At 42.2% G+C, this 15,027-nt stretch overlaps 1 protein-coding gene across 1 annotated transcript in view; it reads right to left on the minus strand.

Moving 5' to 3' along the window:
* Nucleotides 1-1,454: 1,454 nt before the first annotated feature.
* Nucleotides 1,455-15,027, minus strand: part of LHFPL2 (LHFPL tetraspan subfamily member 2) — a 184,236-nt gene continuing 170,663 nt past the window's right edge. The window contains exon 4 of the mRNA XM_060235860.1: nt 1,455-2,143. Within this exon, the coding sequence (XP_060091843.1) occupies nt 1,887-2,143 (257 nt within the window). The 3' untranslated portion in view covers nt 1,455-1,886. The remainder of the gene's footprint in view (nt 2,144-15,027) is intronic.

Here is a 15,027-nt window from a genome sequence, read left to right on the forward strand (position 1 = left end):
CTGCTTAACTATTTTTTAAAAGTTCTGGAGTAGTACACAGCGAAGGTAAGCAGTTGCTTGTCAGGTCACAATAATGCGCACAATAGTGAGCACAATACTGCTCAGTTGTTTTCTGCACCTCTACAAATAATAGAACAAGAATAATCTGCTGGTTTTGCAAACTAGGAAAAATAAGTTGTTTTGCTTCCTAGATCCCAGCATCATAGTGTGAAATTTTGTTTATTGAGCTGCAAACCTCTCATCTACATACTTATATGTCTTCTCTAGTTTTAGTACATCCTTACATTTACTATGCTTTGCATGTCTAGTATTGCCCCCTTCACGGCCCTGAGATACCCATGTTGATACACACACGTGTTAACAAATGGCACCAGCATCAGCTTTGCAAAGGCAACTTGTCAATCAACAGAGTAGCATAGATGGTAACAGCCCACAAAATATGTATGTGGGTAGCTTGTTACTTATTATTTCACAATTGCCTTGTATAACAGTGGTTAAAAGATTGTGCAGCCATCCTCAGTTAGAGGGGCAGACATTCCTTTTCATTGGCTCTCAGTTTAAAAAATGGTATAATAAAAATAAGTGGTCATCATTAGTGGCTGATGTGGAGTTTTGCTCTGTCCTTGCTCTGTCCTCACATCTTTGTGTGATCTGCTTATCAAGAGGCACAGTATCAATGTTAGTAAGGCAAATGCAATTCCTAAATTTGGAAGTCAACCATTAGGTAGCCCTTCTTGCTTCTATATTCACCACTGCAGCACATAGCTCTTTTATTTATTATTTATTTATTTATTTCATTTATATCCCGCCCTCCCCCACCACGGCAGGCCCAGGGTTTTCATAAAATCCTAAGAAATGCAGTAGAAACATTACTGAATGTCTGTTGACGGCATTCATCAGCTTTTCTTATAGATGTAATACAACTGTAAAAAGAGCTTTTCAGAGGTATTACAGCTTAACACGGTTTTTCATATGGGATACTGTAGCTTCTTTAATATCTGTGTTGGTATTAGCACAATGGCAGTCTGTAGCTGAAATGACAGCAAGAGGCAATTGTTGAACGTCTCAGGCTATGCCCACCAACGACTGTTGCTGTACAAAGCTTGCTTCTGGACAAAGCCTAAGCACAACTTCAAGGGCTCATTACTTCATACTAGTAAGAATACTTGCTTTGCCTACTCTATATAGGTAGATCAACTACAAAGTACACCTGTACTATGGGACCAACAAAATTTAGCCTTAATTCTGGCTGCTACATTACCCTGTACTTCTTTGTGGTAGCTCTCTGCCTCAGGTATATTTGCTGGGTGATTTATTGCTTACCTGTCCCTGCTGAAACAAAAATCTAGATAGTCTCCTCCCACCTCCCAGTTAGCTTGAGTTTGGATAATGTTTGCTTCTTCAGCACAACCTTTCCACATGTCCTACACAACATGACCAGCTGTGTTTTTTTAAAAAGCTGCTATGGAGAATGTTACCACCGACCAGGTAATTAAAGACAAAAGCCCTTGAAATCAAAGCCTGATTTAGGCCATCTTGTTCTGTGCATACTTGAAAATGCTGGCATTTTCAACAAAATACTTCTAACATTCCTTCATGGTGCTGAATGTCAAAAAGACTGGATAATTTCTGTGACTGTCAGGCACTTGTTCATATAAATGTGAAGCCATCATGAGTTTTGCATCATTCTGCCAATGTAGCTTGGTTCCAGAATTTCTGTAGCATCATTGTCTTCTTATTCTGCCCATAGTCCTCAGTGATCATCAAGTGACAGCACAGTGCTTGGTCTTCAGGAAGCTCATGTCTCCATCACTCAGTTAGCAGAGTCCATTTGCTAAGCCACTTGAACTCAATGTACCTGAGACATTGAAGGATTTCTTGGATCATTAAAGAAGACAAATAAGGTTTTTCCCCTCTTCAATTTCCTCCTGTACTTTGTCGCTAGAGGTGGCAATTTCAGCTTGGGCAGAGAAAACAGCACAGATGAAGGTCAGGACCGTGCCACCTATAGCAGTGTAGAAAGCCCAACCCAAGGAACAATCTCCAAGTTTATAAGCAGAAGCATAAGGTCCACAATAGCTTATTGCCTTCTGGCAACCCCAGCCAGCAGGGTACAAGATCAAGCCTAGGATAAGGAAGAGACCTGGCAAGATGAAGAAACAGAAGTTAGAACAAAAGTGCAATGTGCTTTAGGGAAACGAAACATTATACAAAAAAAGAAAAACATATGGTCCAAAATTAGACAATTCAATGATCAAGAAGGAACATGACCAGACTGTGGTCTAGATAACTCCCCCCCACCCCATGGTTTTGTTTACAGTTCTACTGCTAGACTGGCACCCTGGACATGGTCAAGGATTTTAGCAGAAGAAAGAATAAATATTGTAATACCATGAAGGACAAACTCAACAGGACTTGGCGAGACCTGGACTGTAGGCAGATAAAGCTGACTCCAATACTATGGAGATGGAAAAACAGCAGAATTACTTGTATTCCTGGGTAAGATTGGCCTGGCCCAACTGACTTAAATGTCTTGCATATTTTAAAAAAAGTGAAATACATAATGCTGGATTCCACATGAGCCTTCACTGTGAGGTGACATTAGAAAGTAATGTCATTGTAGGGAAGTGGTCAGCAGCACCCACTTTAATTATATTGTATAAAAGTAATTTAAAAACCACCCTGAAACCTGGTACCTACTTTCAGTATGAAATGTATTACTCTTATTTTCCCTGAAGTCTAAAATGTCTGCTAGGTTTTAAGTCAAAGCCATTATGTGCTTATTTCTTAGCAAATTTCAGGGTATGAACAGATGTGAAAACTCGTTCCTGTCTCATTCAAAACAATTAAGATTTTACATGCTTCAGTACCTTACAGTTTCTTAATTGCAAGGATATAAAGACAAACCAGCTTAGAGGGGGGGGGACCTATAGGGTTACAAAATATCAGTGGTTCTTTTACAGGGTTGCTCTCACTTAAAACAAGCAAATGGAAACCAAAGTCTGTTTTAAAGCAATACATAACCATTAAACCAGAAGCTTGTTAAGAAGAACAGTCAGTTTCTTCAGTGATCATTCTGTACACATGCCAGTCTTTTGAATGAAGAGAAGTCAGAAGTTTGTTTTTCCAGGCTTAGGTGAAACCCCTGTATCCCAGCCAACAATCACTCAATGTCTTCTTTTAATATTTATTTAAAATCACTCCAGTTATCCTTGAGCAAATTAAATAAACAATCACAATTATACAGAAAACACTAAGCTATGTAAATGAATTTTAACAAAAAGCATAAATGTCATCCCTTCTATCTAATCTGCATTTAAAAATGAAAAGTAATGATGATGATGATGATATTGGATTTATATCCCGCCCTCCACTCCGAAGAGTCTCAGAGCGGCTCACAATCTCCTTTACCTTCCTCCCCCACAACAGACACCCTGTGAGGTGGGTGGGGCTGGAGAGGGCTCTCACAGCAGCTGCCCTTTCAAGGACAACCGCTGCCAGAGCTATGGCTGACCCAAGGCCATTCCAGCAGGTGCAAGTGGAGGAGTGGGGAATCAAACCCGGTTCTCCCAGATAAGAGTCCGCACACTTAACCACTACACCAAACTGGCTCAAGTTTGTCTAAAGTTCTTACCAAGCTTTTTTTTTTTAAAGTCAAGATAGTCTCAATGCAACCCAGATTTTATATCTATATCTTATATAGATATAATTAGATGAGCCTAAACCAGCTAAATAGTTTTCTCCGAAGGAGTGCTGTTAGATACCTCTGAATATTCCAAAGAAGAACTTGCAATTTTTCCCCCCCCAATTTGTTCCAGGATTTATTTGGGGCACAAAGTCATTTTGATTCATGTGTTATTCTTCTCAAGCTAGAACAGTGGAAACAACAAATGTGTGCAGCATAACACAAATCTGAACGCAAACTCTCAGGCCTACTTTGTTAAAACACCCTAAACAATGGCTTAAAGTTAAAATCTACAACAGTTCAGAAAAAATTGACAGACAAATTTATCAGCCGTTTCTTAAAGAGCCAACCTCGATTACTGGTAACGGTTGTTATCACATTAGTTAAATCCATACACAAAATAAAGTCCAGTTCTACCTTGGGATTTTTTAATGTACTTTGTAAGGAACAATGTGAGATGTGTCTTGTGCTTCTTCTCAAGTAAGAATATTGCTTAATCTTGGGTAGACCAGAATAAACCAAGCTTTACCCTGCTGAGCCCTCAAGCTGTGACAGACTAAATACCAGAAATTCTTTGACAGTGTGATACAGCAGAATTCTTCTGATTATGTGAGAAACTGCTTTTACATCTGCACCGAAAAAAGGTTTCAACATTGCAATTTTATCTCCAAACTGGATTTGAAGTAGCATTCACTTATCAACCCAGGAGCTGTAAACCAGGGGTGGCCAAACTTGCTTAGACCCACAGAGAATAAACGTCAGATGTTTGAGACGCACAAGACATGAACATCAGATGAAGGAAGGAAGATGGGAGAGGTGGAGGTAGAAAGAAAGCAACTTTAACTTTATGTGCATTCTCCAAGCCAATCAACAGGGTGGTGCAGGCTTCAAGAGCCAAACAATATGTGTGAAAGAGCAACTTGTGGCTCCTGAGCCACAGTTTGGCCACACCTGCTATAAACAATGTAGCTTCTTCAGTAAGAAAGTACTTTGTGTAGAGGCTTGGAAATAAAGATGTGACCTTTGGATGCACATCAACACCAAATGTGTCTGTTTTATACTAGTTTAGTTGTCAAGACTTCTCTCCAAAGAATTTCAGGAATTATAATTTGGAGAGGATGCAGATAATTCTCTGGAGACAAGGGAGGGTGGTTCCCTCACCACAGCTCTGGAACAGCAATTGCTCAACAATTTTAGGGGCATGAACCTTCTGTAGAACCTCAAGGAACTTTCCTGTTCTTCCCTTGTTATCCTAGCCAGAGTCTACATGGCTCCTGAAGTGGGTTAAGATAGCACGCTTTGTCCTAAAAGACTGTATGGATCTGTCAAACTCATGAAATCTGCTACCTTATCAAACCATCAAAGCCCATCAAAGTAAGTACTGTCTATTCAGACTGGCAGTGGCTATCCAAAGTCTTAAGCAGAGGTAATTCACATCATCTTCTACCTCTTCTCCTTTTAGCTGGAGATGCCAAGGATTGAATCTGGGATGTGTTGCATGCAAAGAGGATGCTCTGCTACTGAACCACAGCCCTTTCTGCTGGTAAGCAGAGGCCTCAATAATGGGCATGCTCCAAAGGCTTCGACATCGGCACTGCCCCACCTAAAGACTCAATTCCTTAGTTATGCTACTGGCTGACTGCTAGGATGGATAGTTGCCCAAGAACCCAGGAGTATGCCTAGATTTGTCTTGGTTAGAATTCTGTTAACATACAAGAACATTCTTAATGTGCTAGAATACTCCTAAAAACTGTGTGTGATGGATGGTTTTGTACCAGTCAGTTTAATAGGTAAGCTACTAGCGGGGGTTCAGAAAGTATCCTAATGTAAATTCTTTATAAAGAAAAAGGTACTCCCTATGTCATTTCCATGACAGACCCTTGAACCAAATTTAACCCCCACAACCATGCTTGAACTTAAATTGCATATCCAGTAATGACAAACAACCCCCTTTCCCTTATAGGCTATATATGGGCAAAAGGTATTACCTAGTCACTTTAATAGAAAGAACAGCTTTTGTACTGAATGCACATTGAGTAATGCTTGGAAAGTTCTTTCCTACTGGAAAAAAACACAGCTATATAATATCCCTTCCCTTTATCCAGGAAATAATGTTCACCAAGGGTTGGACTGCTGATTGTTAAATGGCAACAGATTACATGGCTCTAAAAAGCTGAATCTAGGAACAGCTAGAATATCCTATCTTATACAGTAAACAAGTATGATTCTGTATTTTATTTAGTTCAAGGTCCAAATACCAGCTAAGTCAGGAAACTCAGGAGCCAATCTTGGTCAAATGATTCTCAGTCTCAACTCTTTCCCAGGACAATTGTGATACGAAAGGGGAACAACTCCTAATAAGCCACCTGAAAAAGGGCACTATTCAAATGTAGCATGTACTACAATTGTATGTACTTGACAAGAAGTCTCACTGAACTCAGTGGAACTTTCTAATAAGTAAACATGCATAGGATCAGGTTGCAACAAATAAATAAATACAACAAATAAATACAACACTTTTCATGCTATTATTTCTGTCATACAAAGTACTTGTTGGAACCCCACCCCACAAAAATCTGTAGCCTGCTTCCCTCCAGGAATGGCCAGTTTCCAGACTTGGTTGAAATTCCTGGGATTCACATCCTGTTCAAAAGCATTTGCCCCATTAGCAAGTATCAGTGGGAATTGCAAAAACAATTTCTTTCTTCCTCAATCCATCACTTTAAAAATGTTACTATATAAAATGCATTTGTAAAGCTCCCTTTTACTTGGAAGGTTTGAACAGGATTAAAAATACTTATCTCCTAATAATAAACACGAACCAGATAATAAATCTGTGAGTATTTTTGAAGTGTAAAAATATATTAAAACAAATAAAGTGTTTTTAAAAAACAGCAAGAGAAAAGGTAACCAATCCATTATTTTGTCAGAATGCACAGCCCTCTGAAATGTATCAATTACACTGTAACCAGTGTTCCCTCTAAGGTGAGATAGTGTGAGCTAGCTCACAGTTTTTTAGCCTCCAGCTCACACATTTTTATCGTACTTCAGGGAGGATGGCCCCAGAGCATAATGCAGGAGCTCACAACTTTAATGCCAATTGCTCATGGAGTAGAATTTTTGCTCACGACTTTACGGCTTAGAGGGACCATTGATTGTAACTACATTTTAAATAAATCTCTGGGTTTTTGGATAAAGTTTAAAAAAAAACAACTCCCAAGACGTATCAATCTGTGGTTGTTTTGCAATGTAATCATCTAGGCTTTTGAGAGTTAATCTGCCTCTTCATGTTTAGACTAGTACTCCAATTTTTGAATTTAGCTTCAGTTAGCAGTACTTCTGAATTTAATCAGTGCTACACAGATTTATTAGGCAATTAAAAGATTAAAACATTTTATTGGAAAACAAAGGTCATCTTGTGCTGTACCAGTTTTATGACAACATTGTCAAACAAGCTGGCATGTTTCTCAATGTCTATTTTACCCATAAATATAGTAATTTACTGATAAAAAATTCCTTTCGTCATATCTAATTGTCTAACTTAACTGGCTCACTCAGATCCACCAGGAAACCTGACATGGTATCTGTTAAATTAAAATATTGATTCTGGCTATCTTTTCTCTGACAACTTTACTTCTGTGAGCCATGGCTATATATACATGATAGAAGAAGCCTTCCCTGTCATTTTGAAGGCAGCAAGAGCTACAGTCATGGTTGGATAACTAATTGTGATGTGCCTTTTATTTGGGATTTGAACTCTAAATGCAAACAACGTCATAACAGCTTAGTTGGATTGTATCAAAGGTTCATCTAGTCCAGCACACTGTTTGCAGAGCTTTTTGGTGAATGCTTACAGGTAGAGCGTGAAGGCAAGTGTGTCTTCCCTTGTCATTTGCATCTGATACTCAGAGACGTACTGTAGTTCAATTTCTGCTATAATGACTAGCAGACACTTAGCATAAGAAAGGCCACTTGTGTTGAAAGCACTAAAATGCATTAACACTCCAAAGACCTCACTGGATGCACCCTGTCTTTGATCAGTGCCAGAGCAGCACCAGCTTTGCACTGCCACTGGCATAAAGCAGAGCCCCTAGCCTGCCCAGGAAAACAAGCCCTTTGGAGCATCATTACCCAGCTGTTTACTTGGATAAGCTGAAGCATGCTATTTAGTTCTGAGTATCCTGTGCAGCTGCAGTTCTGTCACATTAAACAGCAGAGTATGTTGGCAAAGCCAGTCTCCAATTGCAATCCCATAACCTATCCTCCCAATTCCCAAAAAAACCCAAAGTGTTTCTCTGTCCTGTAAAAAATGCCACCAAAGAAAACATAAATTAGCCAAATGTGGTCAATGCAGAAGACCTGCAAGCCTCTGCAGTGTTATTTAAACAGAAGAGGACAGAAAATGGAAACAGCTTCTTCTATATCAAGAAGCCATGTGCTGTAACTGATTTAAGTATAGTGGGATTTCAGGATCTTGGTGTCATCAAATAAATCCCTGAACTGCTCCCAGCCTGTCAAAATGCAAACCTTAAGATGTGCTTCCAGCTGGTGTATGTACCCATCCATCAATTCAGCCCCAAAATATAAGTACTCACTAATAATTATTTTGGCCAAGTAACTCATTTAAATCTCTACAGTGTGTCTAATCTTAGGTACTTTGAAAGGATTCAGTTAAAGTAATTTACTTCCTTTTGATTAAATAAATGCATGTCTCAGAAAATCAGCATTTAAAAAATCTGACACTGAAAAATCTACCAGCATATAGGTTATTACTACTTAAATCCACTAAGATGGTCCATATTTCCATTACTGAGTAGTTATTGCAGTCCAAGTTAAGGCTTAGTTGCATATGTAATAGATATATTCCTAGAAAAAATATTTGGAAGAAATCTATATACTCCAAATGCTGACGTGATTAGAAATCTTCAGTAACTTGACGTTTCTGCAACACAAACTGGCAAGAGATAACAAAGAACATTGAAGGATCTGAAACTAAAAGGCACAAGACTTGGCTGGCAACATCAGGGGTTTTTCCAGGCTCTTCAGTAACGGTTACATTTTTGCAGCATTTGTACTGAACTGATATACTATACCAGCCCACACTGCACATATATTATGATTCAGGAACAGTTAAAATCTTAAGACAGATCTAAAAATGAAATGAAGTGGTTGGATTGTTATTTTTGCCTTCCAGTTGCTGTTCATGAAGAGTTTCCTTTAAGCATGTGCCAGAAAGTGTCTTAAGAAATACTTGTGTTATCCATATTACATCAAGAGCTGACTATAAAATATTTGTAAAAACTTATAAGAATATTGCACACTGTACATCAGCAGTTTTCAGAATGTATTAAGAGGATGGTAAATGAAAACATCAGTAATGGTGGGCAACTTTCCTGAAATACAGTAAAAAGATTCTCACTATTGGTCTGTCACTTCAGTAATTTAACAAGTTACATGTTAAAAAGTAAATTTAGGTGGACAAGAACATCACTAGGAAATATATGTCCTTTTGTTTTACCTAGACTTGTAGCAAGAGCAATTGACAGGCAACTTTTATTACCTTTTATTTATTTAGTTCCATTTATATCCCGCCCTCCCCGCTGAAGCGAGCTCAGGACAGCTTACATGCTTATGTGTATGCATGAGTATAAAACATATAAAAGACATAAAAACCATAAAACAGTTTAAAAACATAAAAAGTTAACATTTTGATGGTATGGTCTTAAATTCAAATTTATGTTCTCTGTTGGCAGATCTTAGATGATCCTTTCTGTTGCTGCTACAGGGCAGCTTGCAAGAGGTGGGCCAGATGTTTCTTGAGGACTATAGTGGCCAGCAATCTAGTTTACAACTGCCTGCTGGAAGAGGGCCATCTTACAGGCCCTGCGGAACTGTATGAGCTCTTGCAGGGCACTAACTTCTTCTGGCAAGTCGTTCCACCAGCGTGGGGCCACTAGAGAAGGCCCTGACTCTAGTTGTCATGAGCCTGGCCTCCTTAGGACTGGGGATTGAAAGCAGATTTTGTGATCCAGACCAAAGTGCTCTCCGGGGAACATGTGAGGAAAGGCAGTCCCTAAGATATGCAGGTCCCTGGCCATATAAGGCCTTAAAGGTATATAGGGCCTTGAAACGAACCTGGTATGCAATAGGCAACCAGTGCAGTGCTTTCAGCCCAGGCTGAATGTGCTCCCATAAGGGAAGACCCAATAGCAACCTGGCTGCTGCATTCTGCACTAGTTGAAGCTGCCGGGTTTGAGACAAGGGCAGCCCCATGTAGAGGGCATTGCAGTAATCCAATCTTGAGGTGACCGTTGTGTGGATCACTGTCGCTAAGTCATTACATTCGAGGTAGGGGACCAACTGTCTTATCAGCCGAAGGTGATAAAAGGCTGATTTGGCGGTGGCCGCCATCTGGGCCTCCATATTTAAGGAGGGATCCAGGAGCACCCCTAAGCTTTTAACCTTGGGCGCTGGTGTAAGTAGTGCCCCGTTAAAGGTCGGTAATGACACCTCAGTTCCTAGACTGTGACAACTTAGGTACAGGACCTCCATCTTCGTCGGATTCAATTTCAGTCGACTCAGTCTGAGCCACCCTGCTACAGCTTGAAGCGCCATGGTCAGATCTTCTGGGAGGAGTCGGATTGGCCGCCCATCAACAGATAGAGCTGGGTGTCATCTGCATACTGATGACATCCCAGCCCAAATCTCTGGGCAAGGGGGCGCATGTAAATGTTAAATAACATTGGGGAGAGGACTGCCCCTTGTGGCACACCACATACAAGGGGGTGCTGACAAGACAGTTCCTCCTCTATTGCCACCCTTTGTCCCCGACCCTGAAGGAAGGAGGAAAGCCACTGTAGGGCCAACTCCTGTATCCCAGCATCGGCGAGGCAGCAGGTCAACAGCTAAAGATTGACCATGTCAAACGCGGCCGATAGATCTAGCAGCATCAGTACTGCTGAACCACCTCTATCCAGATGCCTCTGGAGGTCATCTGTGAGAGCGACCAAAACTGTCTTCGTCCCATGACCTGGGCGGAAACCAGATTGAAAAGGGTTTCGCATGGAAGCATCATCCAGAAAGCTCTATAACTGTACCGCAACTGCCCTCTCAATAATCTTGCCCAAACAAGTTTAACACCGGCGAATAGTTTGCCAATATGGCTGGGACCAAAGATGGTTTCTTTAGAAGGGGGCGGACTAGTGCCTCTTTAAGAGGCTGTGGGAAGGTCCCTTCAGATAAGGACTGGTTGACAGTTTCCCTCAGGGGGACCAGTAGTTCATTCTGGCCAGCCTTTATAAGCCAGGATGGACATGGGTCCAGACTACAAGTAGTTGGGCGTACAGTAGAGAGCGTTCTGTCAACTTCCTCCAGGCTGAGTGGAGTAATCCAAAATCTGACTAGAAGATGTGGACGGAGCCTCAAGTTCCTTTACTGTCTCAAGTACGGCTGGGAAGTTGTGGTGGAGTGACAAGACCTTATCTGCGAAAAAGCTCGCAAAAACCTTGCAGCCAATTCTCTAGCATTTAATTTACCCTGTGGCAGGGTAATCAGTGAACTAATTGATCTAAATAATTGTGCTGGGCGTGAGCTTGCAGATGCAATCGTGGCCATAAGTTCTCTTAGCAGCCTTGACTGCCATCTCATAGGGTCTCATAAACAACCTATAGGATATTCTTGTCACTTCATCGTGGGCACGTTACCACTGCCTCTCTAGCCATCTCAGCCCGTTTCATCAGCCGTAGCTTTAGGGTATACCACGGATCCAGATTTGAACAGGGACGGCGAGAGTGCCTGGAAGCGATCTCACCAATGGCCACGGAAAGCCTGTTATGCCAGGTCTCCATGAGCTCAACTACAGAATCACCAGGGGGCCAAGAATCTCGCATGGTTTCCCACACAAATGCTATCCAGACCAAGTGGTCTTCCAATTTGTTTATTATATTATTTTGCCATTTGATCCTAACTTTGTATCACTTCACACTCTTAAACCACTAGCTATATGTAGTTCTGCTTGCTGTACCCCATTCTCTCGTCTGAAGATGTATGCATGCATACAAAAGCTTACATTCTGAATAAAACTTTGTTGGTCTTAAAGGTGCACTTGACTCCTACTCTGTTCTTTTGCTTCAGACCAACACAGCTGCCCACCGGGATCTATCAACACCAAATGGTGGTGATGGAAAGTGCCATCAAGTTGCAATTGATTTATGTTTTCAAGGCAAGTGTTTTTAAGAGAGAGCAGAGAATAAGTGCTGTAAGGGTGAGGTTTGGCTTTCTAAGCAGCTGGGGAAGTTGCTGAGAATTTCTGAGTTTGTGTGACTGCTGAAAATTCTGAGTTTGTGGTTGCTGGGTAACTGCTGTCTGTTTGGTTTGAAGGTGATTGTTGTTGATTGATTAGGAGTGGCTGTGTTCCCCACCCTCTTTGCATTATTAAGCTGTGCCTTGCCAGAGGCTGAGCACATTTCAGAGAGCTCTGAGAGGGAACAGAGAAGAAGTGCTACAAGGGTGAGGTTTGGCTTTCTAAGTAGCGGGGGAAGTTGCTGAGAATTTCAGAGTTTGTGTGACTGTGTGATTGCTGAAAATACTGAGTTTTTGGTTGCTGGGGAACTGCTGTTTGTTTGGTTTGAGTGGGCTGAAGGTGATTGTTGCTGATTGATTAGGAGTGGCTGTGTTCCCCAACCTCTTTGCATTATTAAGCTGCGCCTTGCCAGAGGCGCGAGCCTTTGGCACGAGCCGAAGGGCGAGAGCTAAAGGACTCTTGGCCTGTGGCTCTTAGCCTGAGGGCTGTGTAAGGACCAGGAATCCAGATTCCTTGTGTTCACAATAAGGTAAGTTGACCCTCCAGAAGGGGAGCCACATAAACAAACAGGATTTAAAAGGGGACTGTATATTTTTTAAAAAGCTATCATGAAGGTAGAATGCCAGAAAGGGGGGGGGGGGTTCCAGTGTTTTGCACTGTGTCACATGCATGACTATGCCCACAGGACAGAAGCCTTGGGTGTGTTCTCGATGCAAGGAGCTCCTGGTCCTCAGGGAATGAGTTCGTACCCTTGAGGCCGAGGTGACTGACCTGGAGAAGCAGAGACAGTCAGTTAGGCACTTGGAGAAGACTCTCGGGGACGTATTAGATGAGCCCCACTCTGAACGTGGCAGCCCCCTTGCTGCCAGGGAGCATGAGGGTCGAGAGGGAACAGGGCACCATGCTAAGGATAAGGGGAATGCACCCTCAGAAGGGACCTCTTCTTCAGTTGGTGAGTGGGTATCCTTTCGCGCCAAGGAACCATCCCTGGGCAGGGAGAGAGCGAGGGAGTCTTGGTAGTTGGTGATTCGATCGTTAGGCAAGTAGACAGCTGGGTGGCAAAACCGCATACTGACCGTATGGTGACTTGCCTGCCTGGTGCAAAGGTAGTGGACATTACGTGTCTAGTAGACAGGCCGATAGTGCTGGGGAGGAGCCAGTGGTCATAAGAACATAAGAGAAGCCATGTTAGATCAGGCCAATGGCCCATCCAGTCCAACATTCTGTGTCACACAGCGGCCAAATATATATATATATATATACACACACACACACACACACACACACACACTGTGGCTAATAGCCACTGATGGACCTCTGCTCCATATTTTTATCTAACCCCTTCTTGAAGGTGGCTATGCTTGTGGACGCCACCACCTCCTGTGGCAGTGAATTCCACATGTTAATCACCCTTTGGGTGAAAAAGTACTTCCTTTTATCCGTTTTAACCTGTCTGCTCAGCAATTTCATCGAATGCCCACGAGTTCTTGTATTGTGAGAAAGGGAGAAAAGCACTTCTTTCTCTACTTTCTCCATCCCATGCATTATCTTGTAAACTTCTATCATGTCACCCCTCAGTCGACGTTTCTCCAAGCTAAAGAGCCCTAAGCGTTTCAACCTTTCTTCATAGGGAAGGTGTTCCAGCCCTTTAATCATTTTAGTTGCCCTTTTCTGAACTTTCTCCAATGCTATAATATCCTTTTTGAGGTGCGGCGACCAGAACTGCACACAGTACTCCAAATGAGACCGCACCATCGATTTATACAGAGGCATTATGATACTGGCTGATTTGTTTTCAATTCCCTTCCTAATAATTCCCAGCATGGCGTTGGCCTTTTTTATTGCAAACGCACACTGTCTTGACATTTTCAGTGAATTATCTACCATGACCCCAAGATCTCTCTCTTGGTCTGTTTCTGCCAGTTCACACCCCATCAACTTGTATTTGTAGCTGGGATTCTTGGCCCCAATGTGCATTACTTTGCACTTGGCCACATTGAACCGCATCTGCCACGTTGACGCCCACTCACCCAGCCTCAACAGATCCCTTTGGAGTTCCTCACAATCCTCTCTGGTTCTCACCACCCTGAACAATTTAGTGTCATCCGCAAATTTGGCCACTTCACTGCTCACTCCCAATTCTAAATCATTTATGAACAAGTTAAAGAGGATGGGACCCAGTACCGAGCCCTGCGGCACCCCACTGCTTACCGTCCTCCACTGCGAAGACTGCCCATTTATACTCACTCTCTGCTTCCTATTACTCAGCCAGTTTTTGATCCACAAGAGGACCTGTCCTTTTACTCCATGACTCTCAAGCTTTCTAAGGAGCCTTTGATGAGGAACTTTATCAAAAGCTTTCTGGAAGTCAAGGTAAACAACATCTATCGGGTCTCCTTTGTCCACATGTTTGTTCACCCCCTCAAAGAAATGTAACAGGTTAGTGAGGCAAGATCTTCCCTTGCAGAACCCATGCTGAGTCTTCCTCAATAACCCGTGTTCATCAATGTGCCTACTCATTCTGTCCTTGATAATGGTTTCTACCAACTTTCCCGGTATTGAAGTCAGACTGACTGGCCTGTAATTTCCCGGATCTCCTCTGGAACCCTTTTTAAAGATGGTCGTGGTGCAAGTTGGCACCAATGACGTGGGGAAATGCAGTCGTGAGGTCCTGAAGGAAAAATTTAGGCTGCTAGGCGGGAGACTTAAGGCCAGGACCTCCAAGATAGCCTTCTCAGAAGTGCTGCCTGTTCCACGTGCAGGGCTGAAGAGACAGGCACAAATTAGAAGTCTCAGCATGTGGATGAGACAATGGTGTAGGGAGGAAGGGTTTAAGTTTGTTAGGCACTGGGATGCTTTCTGGAACAAGCGGGAGCTGTACAAAAGAGACAGTCTCCGCTTGTCTCCAGATGGAACCAAGCTGCTGGCGCTTAAAATCAAAAAGGCGGCAGAGCAGTTTTTAAACTAAATCTTGGGAGAAAGCCGACAGATGAAATGTCTCTGGTTCGGAAGGACTCATCTCAAAAAGATGAAGGGTTAG

This window comes from Heteronotia binoei, chromosome 4 (assembly GCF_032191835.1).
Source record: "Heteronotia binoei isolate CCM8104 ecotype False Entrance Well chromosome 4, APGP_CSIRO_Hbin_v1, whole genome shotgun sequence".
NCBI classification, from domain to species: Eukaryota; Metazoa; Chordata; class Lepidosauria; order Squamata; family Gekkonidae; genus Heteronotia; species Heteronotia binoei.